Raw genomic sequence first — 27,318 nt, 5'->3', positions numbered from 1 at the left:
ACACATAGTCTGGAAGGACGGAAAAAAACAAGATAAAAATGATTTCTGGGGTAAAGTGGCAAAATCACGTGTGACCAATTCACTGAGAACGTGACGTAACGCGTGTAACAGAGCACATAGTTTTTGGAGAGATTCTCCCTTCTGGCCCAGGGGCTGCCCCGAACGACAAGGCAGTCCCGGCTGGCAATCCACACCACATCCTGAGCGGGAAGCTCCAGCTTCCATTCCAGTTCCGAGATGCACGCCGCTACGTAAATGCCAGGCAGACCTCAATATACTTACTCTTGTAACAGTGCTTGCGGGGGGGACACTGAGTTCATTAAAGGGGGTGACATTTCTTCAGGATAATAATCTGTCCTCTGTGGTTCGATCCCAGGTTCTATTTTAATTTTTTTCTGTAATAGAGGCTTCTCATATGATTCAATTACAGGGACTACAAAATAAAAATAGAAAAGTTACTCTATGTACCATTTACCGATTTCAGCCTTTAAAAGCTTATTGCACGGCTTCTAGCTACCACACTGATGTGTCTCTATTTGCCTTTGGCAAAATGACAGCAGAAATGAATCGGTGGGCGCTTCTTGTTCCTCCTAACGATTACTTTGTCAGCAAGCACCGTATGGAGGAAGCTGGACTTTTAAGACATCAGCCCCCAAAGGATTTCTTCCTTATGACGTTTGGTTATCTCCTTGCTACCCCAGCCTTCTGCCTCTGACCAGTCAGTAAACAAGGTGGCTTTTAATAGCCATTAGTTATCACATGGCCTAAAGGTATTTCTTAAATGCCTTTTTGCACCTAGAACCATGTTGGTATTCAATAAAGCAAAATATAAAGTCAAGATTCTTATTATCCCCAGGTTGACAAGTATATAGTGAAACTAATCATTTCATGGCATTTAACAGACAGCCTGATTCTTGGGAGATCTTCCAGTGTCAACACTTAAAAAAAAAAAAAAAGTAAATGCCTTACGCAGACTCTGAGTCGAATATTTCCTCTGCAGAGTTCGACAGCTCTTGGCCCCTTGCTTCCTTTGCCCCCTCACCCAGACTATCTGGTGAAGACCCGTTAAGTCCGGACTAAGCAGGGCGGCAGCAGTGTGGGCGAGTGGCGGAATTTACCTTGCATGCTACTACTGGAATTTTCCATCTCGTCCGACAAGGAGACCATGAGCGGCTGCTGGAGGTGGCTGGTGTACATGAAGGGGACGGGCTGCACGACAACAGGCTGGATGACGGGCAGGATGCCGGGGCTCCGGATGCCGTGGCGGGAGAGGGCCGCAGCCATCACAGGCGGCATGGACAGCGGCACGCTGAAGGGCTGCACGCCGGGCGGCGGCGGCGGCGAGTACTTCTTCCCGGGTGGGCTGGACGAGGGCAGGCTCAGCCCCGGCGAGGCCCTCCGGTGCAAGGACTGGAACTTCAGGGAGGAGGGGGAGTTCCCGGCAGAGGGCGGCGAGCTCCGCTTGTTCACGGTGAGGTCCACCGGCTCCATCTGCATCCCGTGCGACAGGCCTTCTGGGGTCTGGAAGAACTTATCAGATAACGGTGTGGAGTAGATGACGCCATACTTGTTGGGCTTCATCGACTCCATGTAATTGGACGGGTATGACTATTGGAAAAGAAAGACGGAAACGTGTCAACAGCCAAGTAAGCGTGCTTGCTTGAAACACGAATTAAGATGAAAATATACAACAAGGCACCTTCAATCACATGGACTTTAATAAGTGGTTTGGGTTTAGATACATGCTTGACCCTAAAACAATGCTATGAGAGAGCTGGTCTAATAAACGTAAGTACTAAAGTTAATGTGGTAACTGTGTCACACGAAAAATCTCACATTTAACTCTACGATTATGGCCATGTCCAATGTTAAGGCTGAGGATGACACCTGGAAAAATTCTAAAATAGGTTATGAAACAGAAGGCTTATGGGCCTTTATCATTAGGCGTTGGCGTTGAGGTTCACCAAGAATCAGCCAAGCCAACTAACCTTGTTGATTTTCTGATGGGGTTTCTTATTTGGCAGGAAATACTCTCCCTGGCTTTAGTGCCCTCCAGCTCAGCAGAAAGACACTGAACGTTTCTCATACGCTGTGTATAACAGGGACAAGCGGAGCTGCATGGTAGTGCCTTAGGATGGTCTTCAGCCACTGACACATCCATGCTACGAGTCCTGGCCTTAGCACTAAAAGTCCTACATCCTAGGAAACGCCTCAATCTCAGGCACACCAGGATGGCCAGTCACCCTACACACCTATACACGGAAGGCCACCCATACGAGGGTGATTATGTTCTTGGCTCCAACTTGTGCGATAGACTTATTCACAGTCTGAATGAAACTGTAGAAGATGACTTAATCTCCAAATTTGTGGATGACACTGAACTGTAAGAACGAGCTAATGTAACAGGACTTAAATAAAGACACGTGATGCTGGAAGGGACCTGCACACGAGCCGAGGCCCTGCCTTCTCTCCTTTCCACCTTGCTACCCCCCTCATCAAAAGAGGCTGCAGGACAACCTAACAATATACTGGAGGAGACACCAATGGTTTTCCTCCCAAATCTAAGATCTGTTCCACAACTGACCTAATTTATCTTCAAGTACATTTCTCTCTTATAATATCAAGGTAAAAGCTTTAAATATAAATCAATCATAATTGCACACTATGGGTACTGTCCTTGGCCATGGAATTCACTAAAATTACTTCTATTCCTGAACTAAAATTAAAAAATAGAAAACTTTGTCGTAGAATGCTTTAAAAAAAAATTAAACTCAACATAAGTCATTTTCTTTACTTGTAGGCATTTTAGGGAAACTGAAATTTTTAGTGGTAACATGTCAAGTCTGCCTGCAGAAAATTACTTGTATTTGAATGTTTTACAGTAAAAGTGAAAAGTAACATACTGTGCCTCTCTTCCAGCTCTAAAATCCGAAGTGTTTGTGATTCTGAGGCAACACTAGCTCGTGATGCAACTGAGAAAACCCACCAATGGGGCCTTATAATGAAACAGCTTAAATGCACTATTAATTTCTGAGCCTCCCCAGCCCCGCCAATGGCCACTAATGTGAGTTATAAATAACTGTGGAATAGCAGTGTTTTTGACTGGGATTACCACTGAGATCACACCCTTTTCCTCTCTGGGCCTCACTGGGTAAATCTCCACCTGACTATGCATCAGAATCAGCTGTGCTGCTTTAAAATTCCAGATGCCTGATTCCTTCTCTGGGCCAACTGAGCATCAGAATATTGGAAAGTAAGGGGACAGGCAAGTACCTATCTTAATCTGGTTTTGATGTCAGTTTCTAATCGTTAAGATGCACTTTGTTCTTTTGTCCTTTCTTTCTTTACCTGTATCCTCATTCGTAAACTACATAACCACATGGAACAGTGATTCCTGCAGTCTGGTGTACATCTCTCTGATAGACACAGAGCTTTAGAATAGTTATGTATTTATTTAAGTGCATTAAGAAAAAACTATGTTTCTCAGTAGTAGTGATAAAAAGTTCCCTTTTAAAATAACTTTTACAGTAGTGATACAAAGTTCCCTTTTAAAATAACTTTATTATGTTAAAAAGCAATTCTATCTCTAGGGCAAGAAAAATTACTAAATAAATATTAGGAGTGCAGGAGCCATGAGGATATGGCAAAATCTGTCAAGGTGGTATTGGATACCCACCTTCCAGGAGGTTGTGAGGTTAAGATTAAAATTGGACTCAGTGAGATACCTATGTGATGAACTTAACACACACCGTGGTCCTGGGAGTCCCTTGTCTTCCTTCCTTGTACAAGAGGTGTGCACTGCAGTGGGCTTTGATGCTCCCTATTAGGGCTTCTCAAACTTTACTGAGCACACAAATTCACCTGGGAATCTTGTTAAAAGGCAGGTTCTGAATTACTGGGGAGTGACCTAAGGTGCCACAGACCACCCTTGGAACAGCTCGGCTCTAAATGACAGAGATACAGAATAAAAATACTAATTTTTATTATTAAAATGGTATAGTGTTTAAATGCAATTTAAAGGCGGGGGCGGGGAGAATTTTCACTAATAATACTGCTTAAAAACAAGGACACGAGGATATAAAATCAGGAAACATGAATTTGTAAAAATATACAAATTGTTTTTAAAAATAGCTTTAAAAAAAATAGCTTTGAATTACATGTTAAGGATCAAATGAGGTAAAGACTGTTTCTACCTTTCTTTAGAACTAGACACACACAGGTGTAACACAAGGTGAGAGGCCCAAAATATACAGTAATATTAATATGAAATAGATTTCAATTTAAATATTGAAATAGGCAAAAGCAAAAGAGGCACAAGGTTTGCTAACAAAAAATTACAAACTTTGTACAATGAGGGTTTAAGGAAGTAATTAACTATAGGAGGAAAAAAAGATTTCTCCTGGTTCTAAAATTTAACCATCTTGATATAATTTTCTAAAGGGCAAAAGTTATGGTATGAGAAACAAAAACTCCAGGAAATGGGAGGCAGTATTCATTGTTTCTACTCACGGAATTGTAGCTTCTCCCTAATTTTCAGCCCTAGTCTTCAAAGACCTCCCTATGACCTAGATTTTAATGCCAACTTACTGGCAGCTACATAGGAAGCAAAATGAGGACATACTTTTATTGCTGTCATTGTTGCATTTTTCTATCTGTGGGGTGAGTTTAAGGAAAGCAGGAATTTAGAACCTGGGAGATTTGCAAATTTAATAACAGTCTCAGGTTTCTCAAGCCATAAAGAAAGAAACATCCACACATAGAGCTAAGTTTTATAAACATTGTGCACAGTTCTGCAGAGAGCTTGCCCTCCTGTGAATGCCCCCTGCCAGCTATACTGGACATGTGGTTTTTGTAAGGCTCTAGGGCTAAAAGCAGGGGGACTGTTGGGACCTGGGCACACGACTGAGTACACACTATTAACAACTTCCAGTCCGACTGCCTCGCCTAAGGGTGAAGAAATGTGGTTCTTCAAACTGTCTCACTAGCAAATTTCATAGCAATGTTTACCAGAACCTTCTATGAGACGTGTTTACTTTATTTGGGTGGAGCACATAAGCCACTGCAATCAGCCTGCAACAATCTGGTTCTCCACAGTGTAAGGACTGATACAGGGCTTGCTTGGGGTGTGTGCCTTGGGTGGATACACCCTGGTAACAGTTGCTTCTTCTCTGTTCCAGACCATTCCTGTCTTCTAACAAAGCAATGCAGATAAGTGTGGCTACACCAGCGAAATCCAAATCAGAGGCAAGTACTGATGAAGCAGAAAGAGGGCCTCCGGCCACTGCCAGGCATCCACTGCCTCGTATGCACACTGCTTACTCAAGGAGCCTTGTTTGCGGGAACAGAGCAGCCTGCAGATAAGACTCACGCAAGGCTCCCCCACTCCTGACCCCCACTAGCGGTGGCAATGGGTTTACTTTTCCAGAAGATCTGTTGTTAAGAAAAGTTCTCTCCCTCTGTTGTAACACGCATTCAAGTGTTCACACCTCCGCGCTGTGGGTTATTTCTTTGCTGGAGGCTTCCTGTCACTGGATTGGGAGATGAGGGTCCAGCCCGGGTGCTCAAAGAACACCGGATGAATGAATGATGTGAATCAACATGCTCTCGGAGCAAGGTTTTACTGCTGACAAGGCTCAGGATAACACCAATTCTTTGATTCTCAAAAACATGATTTTTTTAAGTGTGGTGAGGAAAAAGGCACAGGGTTTGGATAATTTTCCAGTGCTATCACTTCATATGAAAGTGAGAATTAATAGTTTCTCATTTTATTGGAAATAGTTTTGGTGAGTTTTCCACTACAAGATGGTTTAAGTGGATGGAGTGACTGCATGAAACGTGGATGAGTCTCTGTTTCACTGTTCATTAATATGAAAAAAAAGTGCCATCCATTACAGGGCAATGGCAAGTCAAAGGAATCTTCATACCAAGGGTGGGCTTCCAAGTGCAGGAAGGCGTGGTGCATTTATAAACAAACTCGCTGGAAACAGCAAATGTCATGCCCCTCTATGCAAACCAAAGCAGAAAGCTCTCTTTCTACCAGGCTCAGAAAAGTCATGAAAAGTTTCTGTTAGAACACAGCAGAGGGACTACTGATTTCTAAGTACTTCTCAATCTGTAAGGCGTCCGTTAGATGATAATTTTCATTAAAGAAAAAGAAAAAAATACACGTTCTTCAAAAGTAATCTTCCTGTAGGAAAAGAATATGAGGGAATACTTTTAAAAATTCTTTCTCACTTCCTGAATTAAGTTCTAATTTTCAAACTTCTTTGGCAGTATCGGTAAAAACAACTCCTTTATGTGCGTATTTTATATACACCTGCCATTTCACATTTTACAAATCAATAATCTCCAATTTCACAAATAAGAAAAAATTGGAGGCTCAGGGAGCTGCTGATGGTTTTGCCAGCATCGCACTGATAGTAAGTGACAGAGCTCCATGGCACAGAGGCGGGTGTACTCTGCTCCCCTTTCTTGCAAATCTTAACAGGATCGACAATCCAAAGTCTAATGTGCCTCAAGGCACAAGGTTTAGTGGGAAGTATGAAGGCTTATACTTCAGCAAGAGAAAAATGACATTTCCTCACTTTCTCTAAACTATAGCAAAATACCAAATAGGCAGATGGCTTCTGCTCTTCTCACTTTTTAAGAAAAAGGGGTGGGGGAGGGGAATAAGCCACTATAAAATATTTTTATTCATATGTGGAATTAAAACAAAAAGAATCTTACACATGTCTACGGCTTAATGTTTAGAACACTGACTTGAATAAACAAAGACCTCAACCTTCAGGTCAAAGGCAGAATTAAAAAGGAAAAAGGAAAAAAGGAACAATAAATCAGGTTTCATATACTCCACCTATGAAGGCAGGAAAGATAAAATCTGAAGATTTAAGAGTGGAAACAAAAGCTTTTAATGTTGTTATGTAAAATAATCACAATGCCCTACTCCCCAAATGTTTTAGTTAACTGAGGTTTTGCTGAATTAAGAAAAGGAAACTTTATTGTAAGGACTGAAACTATCTTTTGGTGAGACAATGTAATTAAATCCTATAAGCATCTGTAGAAGTTGAAAACTAGAGCGTGAAGGAGAAAAAGACCATTAATTGCAAAAATACTTCTACATATTTTAACTCCATATATTAATGTAAGTTCCAGCATTACAAGTATAACCGTTACTTCAAATTAATCTTATTTCCATTTTTTCAGCAAAGTGTATGTATTTCCTTGCACTTAACTGTATTGTGCCAACTTCATTTTAGCTTTAAATTAGGCTCTTGTGACACATTCTCATGCCTGATTACAAAATGCATCACTGATGGTCCTGCATCATTTATCAAATTAATCATACTCTTCAGTACTAAAAACCTATTCATATTTCAAGGATATAATTAATGGGGAAATTTTATACCTTAATATTCCTCCAATATGATCATGTAGTAGTTGGGGGAAGGGGTTGATGACAAAACGAGTAACATTAGAAGTCAATTTAGTTTTTTGATTAAAATAATTCTTATTGCTCTGTTATTATCATATTCAGACACGCAGTTATCCAGTTATCATGCAGGAAGGTGAATGTTATTTCCTGACTTAACTTTTCACTGTACACAGTGGTAAACACTTCACTGGCACAGTAATCTCCATGGCAACTCAGTTCCAAGGGCCTCGGAGTGACCCCTGTGTCTTGTATAAACAGTTTTGGCAGGAATCTCCACAGCCAGTGCATAAGGATGATCTAATTTTTGCAAGCGTGTCATTACCAACCTTCAGATACACAACTCAGGCCAAGTTTTTCCCCTTGTGAGTATTTTCCAAGCCCATGGAAGAAAAGAGCAGGACAGAATTGGGAGCGTGGCCTTGTTATACTCACTAAACCAGATCTCCTCAAGTCTCAACCACTCCCTGCTTTGCAGTCGGACACCTTTCTGTTGTCACCCATGTCCCACCTCCATAGCACTGGTGTTGCACCTCTATAAACACCTGGACTAATTACTTGTTCCCTGGTGGCCGAGAAGCATGTAGAGGGGCCTGGCTCACAGGAGGGGCTAGCTTAGCACTAAGGTGTTGAAAAACACAGTGAACATAATTTCCTCCCAGTCACAGACTCTTCCGAGTGATACGAAATTCCATCCTCAGGGTCAAGTTCATTCTTTCCCTAGCTTCTCCCCAGTCACAGCTCCATATGGCTGCTAGACTTTTAAGCTAATCACTTTATTCTTAATATATTTTTACATGCAAAAGGACCAAGGAGTTCCCCCCTCCCCCAGTTTTCATCTTTTTAATCAGCTCCTTGAAGGACATCCTAAACACTACATGAGATAAAATGGAGTACTTTTTTTCTTCCAGTATTAAAAAAAAAGACATTCACAAACATGTTTAAGAAACTCTTCTATATAGCCTGGGTGGTGATCTCAAGTGAAAAACACCTCTAAGTAAACGCATTCTTTTTTTTTAACATCTTTATTGGAGTATAATTGCTTTACAATGGTGTGTTAGTTGCTGCTGTATAACAAAGTGAATCAGCTATACATATATCCCCATATCTCCTCCCTCTTGCGTCTCCCTCCCATCCTCCCTATCCCACCCCTCTAGGTGGTCACAAAGCACCGAGCTGATCTCCCTCTGCTATGTGGCTGCTTCCCACTAGCTAGCTATTTTACATTTGGTAGTGTATATATGTCCATGCCATTCTCTCACTTCATCCCAGCTTACCTTCCCCCTCCCCATGTCCTCAAGTCCATTCTCTATGTCTGTCTTTATTCCTGTCCTGCCCCTAGGTTCTTCAGAACCATTTTTTTTTTTTTAGATTCCATATATATGTGTTAGCATACGGTATTTGTTTTTCTCTTTCTGATTTACTTCACTCTGTATGACAGACTCTAGGTCCATCCACCTCACTACAAATAACTCAATTTCGTTTCTTTTTATGGCTGAGTAATATTCCATTTGTGTATATGTGCCACATCTTCTTTATCCATTCATCTGTCGATGGACACTTAGGTTGCTTCCATGTCCTGGCTATTGTAAATAGAGCTGCAATGAACGTTGCGGTACATGACTCTTTTTGAATTATGGGTAAACTCGTTCTTGATGCAGATTTCTTGTAGGTACATTTGGAAACTGCTTCTTAATCATGATAAACATTGCATACCGGTTTTTTTTTTTAATGTCCCTAAATACACATTAATTTTTAAAAATTAATCTGGCCAAACTTATTTTTGCCAAAACCAATAATCCTGAGAACTCAAACTAAAAAACTGGTAACTGAGGGGGTTTTGTAAAACTACTTCTATTGTGAGCAGATGCTCCTGTGGCCCAAGTTCTGCGTTGATCACATCTTGGGGGCAGGTGGGGGTTTGGGGCACAGGGCTTAAGGAAACATGGATCCCATTTATTAAATGGGGCACAGTTGCTAGGAGGGTGTTTACCTCACTTACTACCAGGGGCTTTCAGAAAAGTTTGCCTATCAAATGCCTGTCAAGTAACGAGTGGCTTTAAGGACTAACACAACACACAGTAGAGTTATTACCACTTGGAATAAGGAAGAAGAGGTGTTCGGTTTTGGAAAACTTACCACCGAGACAGGATCCATGGCCTCTTGCTTGACAGGGACTGGGTCAAACATGAGCATTCTTTCAATTATGCTTTCTAGGGTGCTCTGGTGTTTCGCCTAGAAAACAAAACAAAGTGTCTCTCTAAGTCCCAAGGTTACTTTCAATATAAACCAGTAAAAAAAATATATATATAATATTCCTCACCACCACCCCCCTTCTCTGCTCCTTCCTCTCCCCTGCCCCCGGAATGGCTGGAATTTGTTTCCCTTACCTATGAAAGATGCCATTTTATATAGTTAAAACCAGACTCCATGGTCATAACCGGGTGAGAGCCAACGGGCATTTCTAACTCAAATACATAAACCCTGATGTTTCTGGAACAATAGGTACAGCCTCTTCTGAGCAGCCACGCTTGTTCAAGATTACTGTGCAGCTCAACAGAAGTTAACATTATATATGAATGTTATACACCTTTCCTTTCCCCCTTGTGTTTGTTACAGAAAAATCAGGAAAAAACAAGGCAGGCAAAAAGACAACTTAGAACCAACCATCGTGAATATCTTTGTCTTTATCCCTCCAAACTCTCTTTTTAAATGGATTGTAATATGCATACTACATAGTACCCATAATTTCACTTAACAGTTTACTGGGAAAATGTTTCTTTTTCAGTAAGTATGGTTCCATACCATCAAGTTCAGTGTGCCACCGTGTGAACCAATCAGATTTTTGCGGCTTGCGGGATCTTAGTTCCCCGACCAGGGATGAAACCCAGGCCCCCTGTAGAGGAAGCACAGAGTCTTAACCACTGGACCGCCAGAGAAGTCCCCCATCAGATTTTTAAAAATTCCTTTCATTGAGCACCTAAATTGCTTCTAAATTTTCACCATTACAGATAGCAATGAGCACTTTCATACTTACATGCTCCTGCGCATCCTTAAATTTTAGGGTAAATTTTATGAAGGGGAATTCTTGAGTGAGAAGCATGTACTTTTACCAAAGCATTTGCTGTATCATCCAGCAAAGATACTCTATAATTTCCATCAGTAAAATATAACCTGTTTCCCAAAATTTATACCAGCAAGGTGTATGATCATTTAAAAAAAATTAAAACTTTGCTAATTTGTTAATATCAAAATGACAAACGATTTTGATTCTCTATTGATTTAATTATTGAAGCTGAGTCTTTTTCATCTTTATTTACCATTTACATTTCTTCTTTTACAAGTTGATTTTTTTTTTGGTGGGGGGCCGCGCCGCACTGCACGCAGGATCTTAGTTCCCTGACCAGGGATCGAACCTGCACCCCCTGCCGTGGAAGCGCAGAGTCCTAACCACTGGACCACCAGGGGATTCCCTACATTTCTTCTTTTGAGAAATGCTTATATTCAGGTCTTGAGTTGCCGGTCCCTGCTTATGGTTTTCTAAGTACTTTTTTTATATGAAGACTATTACCTTGTATTTACTCCAATTTCTCCTCATAAGGAAATATGCCAATCTTTAGCCTAATGTAAAGAAAACGTCCATCTTGATTCTGTTGGATCTTTCTCTTCCTCTTTTGTTATGCTTGTGTTATCCCTTTCCTCCTGTGTTCTACACTGTCCACTTCTAGCACTAAAATACATCAAATCAATTGCTTCCTCACAAGACAAAATATTCAGTCTGCTGAACATTTAACTGCATTTCATACGTTATAGAATGACTGCCCACATATTACCCAGATCATCAACAACTTTCTTCAGGCACCTCCTACCCAAATTTGGTTAGAAGTGAGGTCTTTATACATTACTTTGGTTTGGGTGGGAACGTAAACAAGTTCTAGATTGAGTTCTACCAGAAAAAGGTATAGAAATCCCTGGTTTAGATTACTTCCTGTATTTCAGTATTTAATCACCCCATCCCCACTTCCACGATAGCAATTCTGTAGCCAGTGGTGTCCGTGCTCTACGGGTTAAACTAAGATATCGTCACACACAATTATAAAAGTAATACTGTGTAGTTCTTGTGCTTCACTGCTTTGCTGAAGAAAGACTGTCCTGGGTCTTGTGACAACACGTGAATATCATCATTAACTCAACATAAGGCCCTGACTTCAAAATTATATTTTCCTACATCACAGGACGTATTATAATCTGTGAACACAATTTGATACCAGGCTGCTCAAATCAATGGTGCTACCACCCTCTTCTGTATCCCAGCAAGAACAAACCCCACAGCCAGTGAAAAATGGATGATTTCATAATGAAGGATGAAAACCCCTTTTGTGTCTTGGGATCTATTATTAACCAGTTCCCAGGGTAGCAGCTGTACAGATGGATATGGTTCTAGGAATTGCTGTCCAGGGCCCTACAGCGGACCGTAAACAAAAGACGTGAGGTAGCCTCCTTATATCAATGAGGTCAGATAATTCAGCAGCCTCGACCCACAGCTGGTCATCCTCCCCCAAGCCTTTTAAATTTAATTTACTCTTACAGATTCATCCACTCCACTAGACAGTATCTTGCTGCAAATCCTTCTAAACAAAAGTACTCACATTCTCAGGAGTGTAAGGAAACAGTCCTGATCTGTAGACTCAAGCAGGAGATCTGCACCTGACCCCTGACATGAGGGAGAGAAGGAGGGAGACCCTTTTTCACATGTAAAATGCAGAGGACACCTCCTTTGCCTACTTCCTAAAATACTTACCTTCAAGGTTTTGGAAAAAACCAAATGAGATTAAAACAAAACAAAACAAAAAAACTCTTTTTGCCCTCTTAAGTCGTTTATATCACTGAATATGCACACAATTTTTGGATCTATATACTGTACAAACAGCACTAAATTTGTTGGTTCCGATTTCGGAAATGCCAGGTACTTGTCTCTTTGTTAACATACCTAGCCTTAGAGGTCGATCCCCTCCACCCTTAAAAAACTCAGACTAAATTCAGTTTCAAAGGTAATAGCTGCCTACATCCTGTATGAGATCTTACATAGGGCCTTGTCACTTACTTGACTGCTGTACCATCGCAATAGCTTCCTAGCATCTCCACACCTCGCCTTACCTGGAATCCTTTCCTACGTGCAGGAGCAGCACGGTGGCATTAAGATGATGGGCTCTGTAGCTCATTTTGGTCCAAATTTTAACCCCATCATTTAGCTCATAAAGCCTTTAATAACTTTTTCAAATGCCTATAGCAATAAGTACTGAACCCATTTAGAAATGAATTACACATTAACCTGCTATAGCTTGGGTCATTTTAAGACATTATTTAAATTACTTTCATTCTTTAATTTTTATGTTTTATCTAAATGTAGGGAAATTAGTGCTTTGAAAGACTTATAAGAGAAAAAATCGTCTAACATAAAGCATCCCTTCTAACAAAACCTGATTCATTTTTATTAAAAAAAATTTAAATGTATGTTTATTTGTTCAGAACTGTACCTAAAAGAGTAACTCAATCACTGATGAAGGGATATTTCTCATACACAAGTATTAGAATTAATTAATAAATGAAGAAGCAAGATACAATTGAGAATACCTCATTTTGAAACTCCTAACTAAATAATGCATCACCGGACAATAAAAAGTCTGTGCAAAATACAAATATCACTATGAACAGAACCCAACTCACTGTCCACTCACATGCTTAACAGCACTTTGCTCTCAATTTGGTAGCTTCTAAAATGACTGATTATACTTTTAGTGATAGTCACAGGATATGGAACGAGGAGGTCATGTGGTGAAAAAAAAAAAAAGAAAAAGAAAAAGACACACCCTAACCCTTAACAAGAGCATCTTGGGAGGGGTGGGGCAGCTTTATACACACCTGTGTGCCCATTTTTAAATTTATTAATTCTATAATTAAAACTTTTAATAAAAATAAGACGGAAGCTAAGCTAGAAAGAAACCAAATTTAGGAAGGGAATCAAACACATTAACACAAATCAGGCTTTTGTTTGTTTATTGCAGAAAACGTCTAGACTCTGTACCTACTGTTTCTATCTCTGAACAGACCACTTTTTGCCACGAGCATTGACCTTGTCTTTGGGTTCTGATCTAGAATCAGAAAAGAGTGACTACAGTGTCTCCAAAGGGCCTTCCATATAACTGGGAAGTAACTCCCGCACTGGAGGAACTGGGGTTCCTAAACTTAGTGGCTTTTGTTAACGCGTGGGCGACTCAGTGCTCTGGGGCTATTACCATCATGTTAAAAGAATGCTAAGTGGACTTCCCTGGTGGCGCAGTGGTTAAGAATCCGCCTGCCAATGCAGGGGACTCGGGTTCGAGCCCTGGTCTGGGAAGATCCCACATACCGCAGAGCAACTAAGCCCATGCGCCACAACTACTGAGCCTGCACTCTAGAGCCCGTGAGCCACAACTACTGAGCCTGTGTGCCACAACTACTGAAGCCCGCGTACCTAGAGCCCACGTTCCGCAACAAGAGAAGCCACTGCAATGAGAAGCCCGTGCACCTCAACAAAAACCCAACGCCTCCAATAAATAAATAAATAAATAAATTTATAAAAAAAAAAAAAAAAGAATGCTAAGTAAACTACAAATGCTGTAGAAAAACTATTACTTCACAACCCTGACAGCAGTCCCAAGTAGAACCATTAGGTGGCGCACTAAAACAAGTATAAAGACTAGGACGGGGTGGTAAATTGAGTTTGCCAACATCAAGGTCTTTAAACGCAGTGGGTTTCAACTAGGCTCAGGAATTCTTATCGCAGAGATGAGAAGGCCCCCAAAAGTGGTTCTGTTTTTTCTTACAACTATTTCCCAAACATTAACACATTTACATCTCAGTTGTGTGTAACTAGCTTAGGAAACATACATTCTAAACTAGCAATCCCAGGATAACACAACTACATTTACAAGAGGAAAAAAATGGCAAAACCGGTTTAAAAAAACTTCTAAGTTATCAAGGTGCCTAAAAGCAAAAATATAGGAACATCACCATTGCCAAAATAATTTTCCATCACTGGAACAAATGTCATCTTCCCCCAACTGTGTTATTTTGCTGGGAAGGGCCAATACAACTGAATTTTCCTCCAAAAGGAAGAAACAGATTTCCCTTCACACTCTCTCTACTTATACTTCTGACTTTTCAGATGTCAAAAGGCGGCTCAGAATTTTGCCAAAATGCACAACCGCAAGTTTATGTCTTAAAAAGCTTTGGTGAATCATTTACATGAAGTTTCACAAGCAATATAGTTTTGTCTCCTTTTCAGCCCTCCAAGAGGCCTACTCGACAATTGCTTTATGAGGGTACAAATAAGCCGCAGAGCTTAGAAATACAGACAGGCCTTAATGTAAGAGGAGGTTATGTTGCCAGCCTCCTTTGAAAGTAGCTTGTCTTGAAGCTACAGCACATTTTATTACAGAAACAACCTTATAAATAACTGCCCCTTCCTTAGAAGCATGACACAGAGAGAGACAGGTGTGAGGCGGGGGACGGAGGGGGGTCTGGAGAGAGAATGTGTGCATCTCAAGTCAGTTTCTTGGTGATATATCAGGATTTGCTTCTGACATTGTCCCTTCTCATCTCCTGTTTAATGCACTCAAAGGGTTCCTGTATTCTTCTCCCCCAGCCCCGCCTGACCCTAAGGCTCCAGATTACCTGCCTCCCTCAAAGCTAATCTGTTTCCTAGCCGACCTCAGCCAGGTGTAAGGAGAAAAACAGGATGGTCAAACCAACACACCGTCTGTAAGCGCCCCTTTCAATTCTCCCAAGTGTTTGGATGTTAAAGGAGGGAAGCATGTTGCCTTCCCTCACCCCTTACTCCCCAAAGGAACTTCAGGGAAAAAATTAAGAAAAGAGTTAAAACAAACAAACAAAAAATGTGTGTGTGTGTAATTCTTGGTCAGGAGGAGGACCAGGGCAGGCAGGCAACATCCCTGTAGCTAAACTTCCTTTCCAAAGAAATTTTCTTTCTTTACTTTTGTACCCAAACTCTTCCAAGAGCTCCCAGGAGTTGAATATTTAAAGGCAGCTGCTCTGGCCAGAAATACAAGAGGCCAGACAACAGATGTAAGCAGACATTTCTAAGTCAGAGCCTCCTTTCAGGACAGCCAAATGCTGGCACCTACCTGGAAAGGCGTCTCGTTTTCATGTCACTCGGTGATCTGTCTCCTAGATCAGTCTTCTATTGCTGGTGCGAAAGGAAAAACTCCATGGAACACTTCTGAATCTTTGCCCCTCATAAATTAGTTATTTTACATGAAAATGTTTTGTAAATGGGGAAGAAGTTAATTACTTAGTTTCAGATTAACTGTAATGACCCATGAGCAAACAATCCTCCCTCTCCCCTCTCAGCTAACAAGCCACCCAACTTTACTTTCCTGCATCCGCCCATCTGCTCCACCCTATGGAGAGTTGCCAAGGCAGTCCGACTTGTCCAAACAGGACATGGCTTCAGATAAGATTCTGCCCACACCCTGTACTTCGGAAAGACCAAGTGAAGCAATTGCCTTTGCATGTAAATAAGGACAGGTGCAAAGGTAACAACCAAGCAACCTCCCTACACATTTCCAGCTGGGGCCCAGCAGAGCAGGGGTGGGGGAGGGGAAACCCAAGCCCATACCCTTTAGTAAACTCTCAAGTTCAATGCCACCTAGTTAGTGGCCTACAACATCTTTCTTAAAGAAATTTTAGCGAACACTCATCATTTTCCCTACTGAGGTTACATACTCGGTTTCGTCCTTCACGCTCTTGGACAATTTTGTATTTTAGTTTTAAGGGCGAGCAACCTCAACTCAATTGAAAAGCACCTCTAATGTGTACTCCTGCTGTGTACACGTCTTACAAGATCTGCCTCAGCCCTCAGTCTTCTTCCGTGAAGTGTTATATAATCAGACCCAGAAGGGCTGCGTGAGGCCACTGCCTCAGTCTGCCTCTCCGCTGGGTGCCCTATCACTGGAGACCCACCCTACTCCACCCTAAGGGGCCTCCACCCATGGGGCCCCGCCCTGCCGTGGGGGGGGCCCTGGGAGGGACCAATTGGCTCAGGTCAGCTGCCAGTTCCTGGAAATTCCAGCCTGAGCAGCGATGGCTGGAACCTTGCAAATAACCAGAAAGAAGTGGTGGTATTTCCCCCAGCTCCTGAGGATGCTCCATTAAACGTTTATTTCAGAGCCACAGAACCTCTGGATGTGGAAATGAGCTAATACCGCCCTCTCCCTTCAAAAGTAAACAAACAAAAAAGCATTTTGCACCAGTGCTATGTAAGAGAATTCAACCCGTCCCAAACGGAAACCCTCCTCCTCCTTGCTCCCCTCCCCGATTTGCCTTATCTTCTCATCACTCACCATGGAAACCTAGAGGTCATCTTTTAAGCCTTCCTCCCCAACTTTTCTCTCCACATCTACCGCTGCCACCAGGGGGCCAGGCCCTCAGGACCTCAAGACTGTGTTACTGGGGTCTCACCTCCACTAGTCCATCCCAGGATGGAGAATCCATCCTGACCCCCTGCCACCTACATTTCTCAAAGCCCTCTTCTCAGCTGGTCTTTCCCAAGCTCCCAAACCTTCCTCCGACGGAACCCCCAGGGCTTGCAGAGTCAGTTCAAGCACCAGGCTCGGCGTCCCCTCTCCTACCAGCTGCCCCTGCCCTACCAGGCGCCCTCCACGCTGGCTGCCCTGTCCCCCGCCTCCCCACCCCGCCTTTGTTCATTTTCGGCCCTGACGCTGGGCAACCAGGGTGGAATGCCCGTCCCCTTCCGGCTTATCTAAATCCTCCTAATTCTTCAAAGACCAGCTCAAGGCCCTCCCGACTGGGCGCAGCCAGCTGATTGCTCCCTGACCAATCTGAGGCCACCTCTTCTTACCTAGATAGGCTGGGCCTTTCTACTTTACAAATGGTCTGCCCAGGACCACCACCCGGACTGGGAGCACCTGAGGACAGGAGTGCTTTACCCTCCTTAGAGGGGCTCCCTCCCTGTTCCCCAAAGGAGATCAGGAACGTCCACTAAGTCAAGTTTTTTGCCAGGCAGAAAGGAGTGAATATAAAAGCACTGAGCTGGTATGAGGAGTCCCACAGTCACTTCCCTTTCCCTTCGAATGCACTTGAAATCTCCCTTACATAAACAAACAAACAAACAAACAAAACAAAACCTCCCTTAAATAAGTAATAGGAGTAAGGGGACCTAACCTAAAGGAAACCTATTAAACCAAACTTCCTCAAAAAAAAGGTATGCTCCTAACCTTAACCTTGCCTGTTCCGGGTCCTCCAGAGACCTTATCAGCATCGTCCTCCTAGTTTTTTTTTATTACCCACCCAGAGATCTTCTAAACAAGTCTAGTGTCAAGGTCTCTACTCTTTTTTAAAACCTAAAATAGGGGAAAAAAAAAAAAAAAAAAAGACAGCAAGAGAGAAGAGAAAGAAGCGACTTCAAGGTGTGTGTGTGTGTGTGTGTAACAAACACTAGGTTTGTTATGTTTTAAGCCTCTTCTATTGACCAAGGAAAGCCAGAGGCTCAGTGATGTCACAGGTTTCCTACTGGCACTCTCTGGGTGCTGTTCTTTACATGGACTGTGTCATTTCATTCCTATGAGGTAGGGAGGTACTACCTTCCCATTTTACTGATAACACCGAAACAGAGAGGTAAATTAATCTGCCCAAGATCACACAGCTGGTAAAGTGGTAGAGCTGGGATTCGAACCCAAAGTAGTCAGACTTCAAGGCTGGTGGTGGACTTGGCACTCCACCCTGTTGTCTCCCTGGCAGGGGACAACACACATCAAGAGTGGGATGGAGAGTTCTGCAGACAGGTCTGTCATTCGGGGATCTGGAACCAGGGGCAGTGTATTTACAGCAGTGGTGACTTCAACTCCTTCCCACTGGTCCCTGATGCCTTCCCTGTCTCAGTACATGCCTGGACGCAACATCAAAAGACACATTCTGAAGGCCCCAAAGTAGCCGATTATTCTTCCTAGCCGGTGCATCCATAAAACTGTTCAGAAAAAACTGGCAGCTTCACCCAAGTAAATACGGAAATCCTCATAATAACTGTACAAAGGTGGAAGGGTCAGGTCCTCGTCCCCATTTTAGAAATGAGGAAATAGAGGAACAGAGGTGAAAAGACTCGCCCAAATTCACAGAGCTGGCTGGAGCTGCAGCCAAGAAGCGAAGTGTGTCCGCTGCAGACCCACGGCTCTTTCTGTTCTGCTCCACTCCGTGCTGTGGGACTCACTCTGAAGCAGAATCATCTTATATACAGTTGGGGCACTCCCCTGGGGCCAGGGGCGTGGGGCGTGTGCGCCACACTGGCCCATGGAAGGCAGTGCCATGGGGAGGTTCCAGCGGACAATTACGATTTCCAAGTGACTCTTCAGGTTAGATCACTCTGGACCTACTCCATTTTGTGGCATAACTGAGAAAAATGACTGCAGTCTCAGATTAGCTCTAATGAGTAGGTGCTCAATAAATACTTGTGAGATGAATAAATAAATGGATGTCAAACTACGCTTCTTACACGTTAGGATAAAATGAAGGGCAAGGGTCTCAGAGTGACTGTACACCAGGGGTCACACAAGGAAAATTTGCCCAGGGGCCAGTGCAGCTAGCCTTAAAATCATCTTCTAAAACCTGAAACGCAACGTAAATGTGAAAACTTTACTCAGGAGGCTTGGGAGACAAAACACCCTTATCTGGAGAACTAAGTGGAACAGGAACTTGAACTTCCTAATGTTAGCGGTTTGGGGGTGCAAAGCTTTGGAAGGTACCAGGGTGTAAAGTGCAAGAACAAATAGAAGAGTGGATTTCAGTGATTAGACTCAGAGAACAGTAGTTAGGAGAATGAAGAGCATATGGGACAAAGGAGAAAAACCCCACACTGGATCATAGGTCGCTCTCCAGGGTAGAAGGCGCTGACCTCAGTGTCTGCTGGACCTCTTCTGTCTAGATTTGACCAAACTCCACTGATCTGGGTTGAGACTAGCTCTAGGCCATCCCTGGAGAGCCCCAGGCCTTCTAGAGATTGGCAACCATCTTAAGCATGTCCCAGGTTAAGCTGGGCTCCTTCAGGGTCCTCTTGGAAGGGGGCTGTCTCAGGAAGCACCCCCTTCCGGGAAGAGGGTAAGAGCTAGACCCAGGGTTACACGCAATGCATGGGCTGAAGGGACACTTAGCTTACTACATTCAGTCTCCAGCTCCCCTTAATAATGAGATGGGGGAAGTGATAATGTATTCGGCCTGCCAACACAAAGGAATGAGTTTCCAATAGCTCTAGGAACCTGCTTTGCTAGAGAAAGAAACTTACTATTAAATACTCTGACCAATAGAGACAAAATATGCTGATAATTTTTTCTAATGTGCCATTAAACTATGGTGACATTCCAGAAAAAAGCACAGAGCCAGTTAAAAGGATATACATAGAGACATACATATATGTGTGTGTGTGTGTGTGTGTATATATATGTGTGTGTGTGCGTGTATATGTGTATATATGCATATACATACATATATTTGCTGTGGGAAAAAACAGTCCTAGTTCTGGTTCAGAAACTGTGTCTATAGCATTGTGTCTCTTATTACTACCAAATTTCAAGGAAGGAGAATTGAGGGGGGGAAAGCAGGGCTACCTTCCTTAGACAATGCCCTCTCTTATCAGGGCAGACTGCTGTCTGGTTTCCTGTCTCGATCTCTGGCATTACTGCTTCAGATGAGAAACGGGGTCTAAGAAAGGGACAGATCAGGCTTGAAAATGAGAATGCTAAAAGCTAAAACCATCATAATCCTTCCCTTCCAACTCACTCCATCATGAGTTTTGGCTGGAATACTACATATTAGCAAACCAGATAACAATTGTTTTATGTCTCTAGGATTTTTTTTTTTTTTAAGCTATAACCAATGATAACTGAAGCACTTCAGAAAGAAACCCAATTTCCACAATAATGTAATTCCTGATACTTAAAGGATGAGGTTGCCTGTATTTATTTTTCTTAAACACAACTGGGTGTGAAAAGAGAGAGTAAGAACCACTTAAGAAAGCTGTTCATTTTATAGCAGAAATGTTGATTTGGACAAATTAAGAAGGCAAGTATCTAAAAAGGGGGGGATGGAGATAAATGATTTACATGGTTTAGAGATGAAACTATTGTGTTCACCTCCCTCACTTTTTTGGTAATTATAATAACTATCAGACTGGTACAATTTTTCCCAACTGTTTAGCTTACATTTAAAAGCTTGCAGAATTTTTCCTGACAGATTAGATCCTAATCATCTCTATTAACCACCTCCCTCTCCCCACAAATAGGGAGGAAAGGATGATTTGGGGTAAGCCAAATAAAGACTCAGTCTACCAAATCTAGTTGAATTGTTCACAACTTTGGAACTAAAACAAAAAAACTTACTTCAATTTGGGTTACTTATGAATTTAGTTTAAAGGCGTCTTGTCCTACAAGCGGCTTAGTATTTCAAGTTTGCTTCCTCCAAAGAAGAAAGGAAAAATCTTATTGAAACTTTCCAAACTCCCATCTTTTTTCATGGAAGGTTGTCAATATCCTACTATTTGACCCTAGTAGCTTTCTTAATAGCATATTGTGTATTTCTCTTTTATCCATCAAAGAAAAACGTGATGGGAAGAGATATTAAAACCAAAGCATTATTATTATTATTACCGATTTGGGGAAGAATAGGTAGGGCCTGATGTGTTTCCTCAGCAACTCTTTCCATTAATTCCATTAGAGAACACTGTAGATAATTCCTTTAGATTTTAGAGAAAATCCCCAAATAAGACATTTAAGGGAAAAACTTGTCATAAGTTTTCTTTTCCAACTTTTTTTAAAAAACTTCATTTCTGGAGAACCAAGAGAAAAATAGTTTGTTAAAGTAGGTTTTAAATGGTTAACCCAGAAATTTGCTAACTCACAACTGACAGAATATACCAAAAAAAAGGGAGGGGGGAGGGGATTATGAGAAAGTTGTTACTGTAAAACAATAAAAACAAGAGCATTCTCCTTCTGTCTTCAAAATATAACGTTAAAAATTTCCAAATAAGTTCATTAAATGAACTTATTCCAGTTCTCCTTTTCTTTGAGCTTTTTATTCTTAGAACAGTTTGGAAATCAGATGTAGCATACAGTAAAATCTTTGTCCTTAAAAAGAAATAATCCTGTAGTACTCTCAATACATCTTATGTTTTGCTTCAATAGAAGATTTCTCCCTTAAAACATAAGCAAGACTTCCAAGTCAGTCCAAGCTGCCAAGGCTGCTTGAGTTCTCCATCCCATGAAGCCTCCTGGGCCTTGAGTGTCCTGTGTTAAATGCAAGGGTGAGCCACATCCTTCAGATCATGCTAGATCTTCTAAACTGTAAGGTGGTAACCCCATCCAAAATTGACAGCTTCAGGGCAAAATGCCTATCTCAAAACAAGAATGAAAAACAAACAAAACAACCTCCTTTAGATTTCTAGCCAACATGCACACACATTTCTTAAAATCACAAGTTGGCAATGATAAACTAAAAAAGGTAAAAGTATTTATTCACCCATATAAACACATGGGAGCAAAGGGTATATGTGAAAAGGTTAACTGACTTCTCATTATGACATAACACAGGCATCTTAGGCAATCATAAGTGTGTAGAGACATGATAACTCCCTGGGTGGGGATAGGGAGTTTAGGGGCAGGGACCATGGCCTGGTCTGGGCTACTGATCTACCAGAAAACAGCCTGAAACAGGAAAGAGCACACATATGCCACTTGGAATGTATGACGCAAACCCCAGCCTTGAAACAAAGAACAGGAAACAGCTCTGCTGGCTGTGCTGGAGAGAAAGCACAGAGAAACATTTAGCCGGCCCTCCCTGACCCTATATTCATGAGCAGCTGGAGTTTTTTAAGACAACAACAGGGGGGTGGAGGTGTTTGTTCTATGGGTGTGAATAATAACACCAGCTTTATACAGGGGACCTGCCCTATTTACAAATAGGAGCTTCCACATACAGTAAACACCGTAAGTGAACATGTGATTTTATCATATTCAAGCAGCAGAAAGCTTCCTAATTAACACCAGCCTCCCTACCAATTTCTTTTGTCTCTTTCTCCCCCATCCTAATGGCTGGTCTCTAGCCACGATCAAATTCTGGGTTAGGGTAATAGGGTAATGATCACTGTTCAGCCTCAGAGCATCAAGAGGAAAATGAGACAGCACAGCTGCTGAGAATTCAGTTGACACTGGGGTCACCCCACATAACCGAAGTGGGACCAACTGTAAGTGTCCCTGAGCCACAGAACTAAATTCTAAGATGAAGAGTGTGGGACATCTAGAGTCACCCCAAATTTTCAGTTTTTCAACTGCATAGTTGCAAAGATACTTCCACACAGCTGCACATCTGTTCTACATGTACACACATCTATAAAAATCCACCTTTTGAGAATGTGATTCTGTTCCTGGTATTTCATTTAATCCAAAATTGTTATACAATCTGCAGAATAGAGTATCAATTTGTATAAGATGTCCTAAAATGTCTATTTTTCCTTTAGGTATTTTTAAGGTAGCAAAATCCACTCACTAGTCCTTTTCTGATTTTTCTCTTTATTTTGTTAGCCAGTACTGTTTAACTCAGGTTTCTATTAGCAGAGGTTTAAGAATCTGTGTGTAGACATAACTACAGGTAAAAAAAAAAAAAAAGAAAGAAAAAAAGGCATCACTGTGTCCATAGCAACCAGAAGATTGGGTTTTAATTTAGAAACTTTGCAGTGAAAAAAACAATAGCTCTCTCCAAAGCTATGTTGTCATGTTTTACATCTGACAAGGTTCTGTGGTCTAAGTAGTTACTTTTGTTATTCTCATGTTAGGATTTTCATACTTGCATTCTTCATGCAGGCAGAATGCTCCTTACAGTCTATCTTCACTGACCTCACCCATAGTACATTAGGCTGCTTCCTTCTAACAGTTCTGCAGCAAACCCCACTGACTGTAGAAATTGAGATATCAGCTTCTCTAGGGAGCTAAATGAAATTAATCAAACATCCCATTTCAGGTTCTGTTAACAGAATAAGGTCAACTCCCATACTCCATGTTTCAAGTCAGAAGAAACTCATCCACTCTTTTAAAGATACTACTAACTCACAAAATTTTGAAGATGTCAGGGTTATCAAATTGCTTTTTCCCTAGAAGCAAGTCTTCTCTTGGGCTGGGCAGATTATCATCCAGATGGATTTCTCTTTTAAAAATGCTCCTCAGATTCATATATAAAGCACTCAGAAAAGGACAGCACAAAATTGTTCTGTGGAATAACCTATAGTGAACAACTGCCCTATTCCCCACTTGATTTTGCTTAATAATTACAGATACTAAATCTAAATGAAGTCAGAGTACTACTTCATACTTTTCTCCATATACCAGATTCTTGTGAGAATATAAATACATTTAAAGTGTCTTGGATGACATCAATGGAAAAATACATTCTGAGTAAAAAAAAATTCAGTGTAAAATGTTTATTTTAGTGAAATACAAGAAGGTGAGCAATTACCAATTTCCGTTTAACCTGACTTAAAAAAAAAAAAAGTCCCATTCACACGTTCTTCATCTAGTATTATTGTATATTGCTGTAAAATTTAAAGCAGCGCAGAGTGTTCTCTCTTTTATCTGTCAAAGAAGTAGCTATGACAATTCCAGGTATTGTCTGCCATCTCCAAAAAAGCCACTCGGAAAGGCAGGTCCCAAGGGTGCGGGTCCAGGGATCCGTCCCCCGGTCCCCACCCGGCTCGGGTCCCTAACACTGCGGGCAGTTGCCTAAGGCGTTCTCCGCCTCCAGCCACGCTGCAATCCTTGCTCCAAACACTGCGGCAGGTTCTCCTTGCACCGGAGGAGGACTCTCCAAACCCGGCCAGCTCTTTCTCCTGCCCTCGGGAATCCAGACGCCCTGGCAGCTCCTGGGCTCCAGCACCGAGACTGGGATGTTTGCCTCCACTCCCAATCGCCCCAAGTTTCTTCCCAGAAGGCCCGCGAAGCTGCTCCAAGTTTGCTCTGCCGGCGGGTGAGCGGCAGCACGCCCCGTCCGAGGAGGGGGGCTGCTAGGGGCGCAGGCGGAGGGCGGGGAGGGGGAGGGGGAGAGCGCGGGGGGGTGGGGGACCAGGAGGGGGAGGAGCAGGAGCGCGCGGCCTCTGCGCTACCTTTCTCCAAACAACGTTGCCACACGCGGAGGGAACTGAGATTTCTGGGGCTTTGGAGGGAATCGCGGGCGGGCGGGCGAGCGGCTGTCGGGGGACCACACAGGTGAGCCCCCGCCCGCGCCCTATCTGGGGCCGCGGCGGGCGCCGCCAGCCTCGCTCCCCGCACCCGCCGATCCGCACGGTGGCTCTCCCCAATCCCACACTTTCCACCGCTGAACCCGGGGGCCCCCTCCTCCTCGCCTCCTCCTCCACCCCAACCCCCGGCTGCCAGGAGCTGTTGCACTTTCCCAAGCCCAGGAGCGCCCCAACCTCCGCGCTGCACCCCCAACCCATTCACTGCGCGCCCCCCCTTGGGGAAAAAAAAAAAAAGGAAACCGGACGAGCCGAAAAGGGGGGCAGCGGGAGTCGGGGCGAGAAGGAAAGGTGAGGGAGAGGCGACTTACTTTTCGAGGCGCGGTGCTGAACGCTGCAGGCGAGAAATAAAGGCCCGGATCCGGGCTGCCTGGAAACCCGCGGATGCAGTGGTGTCAGCGCTCCAGTCCCGGCGGCGTTGGCGGTGGCGGCCGCAGGGGACGGGGACGGGCGCGCGTGCGGCGGGCGCGGCTCGGCTCGGCTCGGCGGGCGCTCGCGCTGCGCTCCAGCTCGGGCCCCGGCTCCGCGCGGCTCCGCTCCTGGCTCTCCTCTGGCTCCTGGCACCAACTCCGGGCAGTCACATGACACCGGCGCCGCTCGCTCTGCGAGCCTCCCAGGGCTGGCGGGGTAAGTAGAGGCTGGGACACGGGGTGGGAGGGTCAGGGAGGGGAGAGGGAGCCGCCGCGGCCGCCCGGGCTGGGCCGGTCCCCACCCACTTGGGTGGAGGCAGCCGCCGGAGGGGTCGGCCGAGTCACTAGCGCAAACACGCACCCCGCCCTGCGCCCTTCCCCCGCCACCCTCGCCTCCCGCGCCGCCTCCGCCCCGCCCCGCCCAGTCACCCGGGGACGGCCTGACAGACACTCATTATTCCCCGGAGCCGGGCGCCGCCCCGCCCGCCCAACCTGTCCCGCGAGGCGCGGTGCGGCCGCGGGGCTGGGCGTGCGCGGCGCGGCCTCCGCCCTCCGCCCGGCCCCGCGCCCCCGCCCTGGAGCCCCCGCCCCGGAGTCTCCTCCCCGCAGCCCTCCGCCCTCCGCCCGGGAGCCCGCGGCCCCGCCCTGCCCGGACCCGCCGCCGCGCCGCCGCCCGAGCCCGGGGGGAAGGAAGGGCGGCGCTGGCCGCTCCAGGCGTCACAGCGCTGCAGCCCGCTGCGCCGCTTCCAAAACACACAGCCGGGCTCGCGGGCGAGCCGAGGCGGGGGACCCGGGACGGTCGGGGCCATCAATCAGCCAGCTCCGGCGGGAAGGGCGGCCCCGGGGCGTGGCGGGAAGGGCTGGGCCCCGCGCCCAGCGCCCAGCGTGGCCCCTCCTGGGCCCAGCGCAGACAACTCTCTTAAAGAAAAAGCAGAAAAAGGCACCGCTGGTGAAGCAGCGGGTGGACCCGGGCGGATTCGGGAGAGAAAAAGCGGCGAGGAAAGGGAGGGCAGTTAGGGTGACTTCAACCCTAAAATGGTCCGGAGTTTCCAAGGTCGTTAGCCATCCTCTGGCACGCTTTCTTTGTGCCCGGGGGCGCCGGGGCCCCCTTGTCGCCCGCTCCACGGGGGTGCGGCCCGGCAGGGTGGTGCCCCCGCCTCCCGGGACTTTTCTTTGAAGGCCGGGAGACCCTCGAACAAACTTCCCACGGCCGGGCCTGCAGCTGGAGCGTAACGGCGACGGGCGCAGCGGCATTTGCTCAGCCAGGCCTGTCGGAAAACTTGGCAAAGTTCGGTCCAGATCCTCCCGCCCAGAGGGAGAACTCGGGGCGAGCTGAGGGCTCGGAGCGGCGACCTTTCCTTTCGTGTCGCCTCTCTGGGACCGAGCGCGAGCGTCCTCGGGGGACTTCACAGGAGCCGGGAGGCGGAAACTCGCTTTCTGTCCCAGCCAGGCCCCTGGGAGGACTTTGGAGAGCTTGGTACCCAAGTTGAATGCTTTTCGAGTTTCTTTTTCAACAGTACTAATGTAATAAAGAATGCAATAAAGAGAACAAAGGACAAATTGGTTCAATTGTTTTAGTCCTGTGTACTGTTTTAAAATGCCCCAGCTGCAGTCTATGGCTTGTTATTGCTTCAAGATGTTTTAAAGTCCCTTTAAGTTCACCATTCTCACTTTGATGCTTCATCCAGGCATGGTACTACTTAAAACGTAGAGATAGAGTATATTCGGAGCCTCAGCATGTAACTACACAATATTATAATATTAGTACTGGGAAACCTCAAATAGTGAAATTGCTTGTTGTAAAAAAAAAAATGCATATACATAAAAGACACCGTGGAAAACACCCAGAATGGACACCGGTTTATGTGCCATCATACTGTCCCATAAGGTTAATCTTTAAAATGTAAAGGGACGAGGTTTTTGTTTGTTTGTTTTAGTGAATAAAGACAAATGCAAGGAAAAAAGTTGGATTCGGGTCAATAACTAATTGCAACCCATTGATCACTGACACCGTTAAATTTCTGATTAGACGACTTAGATTTGTATTAGCTGAGAAAAAACAACAACATATTAGTGATGACTGGTGAAATTGTTTTGCATTTCCGTGCTTGGCTTATAGTGGGGTCTCAAAA

The 27,318-nt window shown here is 44.2% G+C and overlaps 1 protein-coding gene across 7 annotated transcripts in view; it reads right to left on the bottom strand.

The window, feature by feature from the left end:
• KLF3 (KLF transcription factor 3) overlaps positions 1 to 26,083 on the bottom strand; it is a 37,032-nt gene extending 10,949 nt beyond the window's left edge. Inside the window, exons 1-5 of one of the 7 annotated variants that reach the window (XM_061192166.1) lie at positions 25,842 to 26,083; positions 25,088 to 25,414; positions 9,569 to 9,664; positions 1,119 to 1,608; positions 283 to 433 (exon numbers count right to left, since the gene is read on the bottom strand). In XM_061192166.1, the coding sequence (XP_061048149.1) occupies positions 283 to 433; positions 1,119 to 1,608; positions 9,569 to 9,625 (698 nt within the window). In that variant the 5' untranslated portion in view covers positions 9,626 to 9,664; positions 25,088 to 25,414; positions 25,842 to 26,083. Of the gene's footprint in view, positions 1 to 282; positions 434 to 1,118; positions 1,609 to 9,568; positions 9,665 to 10,234; positions 10,326 to 15,615; positions 15,865 to 25,087; positions 25,415 to 25,615; positions 25,712 to 25,841 lie in introns of those variants that run through there. The other 6 variants (XM_061192168.1, XM_061192164.1, XM_061192167.1 and 3 more) reach the window with 6 other exon arrangements.
• Positions 26,084 to 27,318: the final 1,235 nt, after the last annotated feature.

The sequence above is a fragment of the Eubalaena glacialis genome, chromosome 5, assembly GCF_028564815.1.
Source record: "Eubalaena glacialis isolate mEubGla1 chromosome 5, mEubGla1.1.hap2.+ XY, whole genome shotgun sequence".
NCBI classification, from domain to species: domain Eukaryota; kingdom Metazoa; phylum Chordata; class Mammalia; order Artiodactyla; family Balaenidae; genus Eubalaena; species Eubalaena glacialis.
Note: the sequence above shows the minus strand (reverse complement) of the source record. Positions and strands in the feature narration are given on the sequence as shown.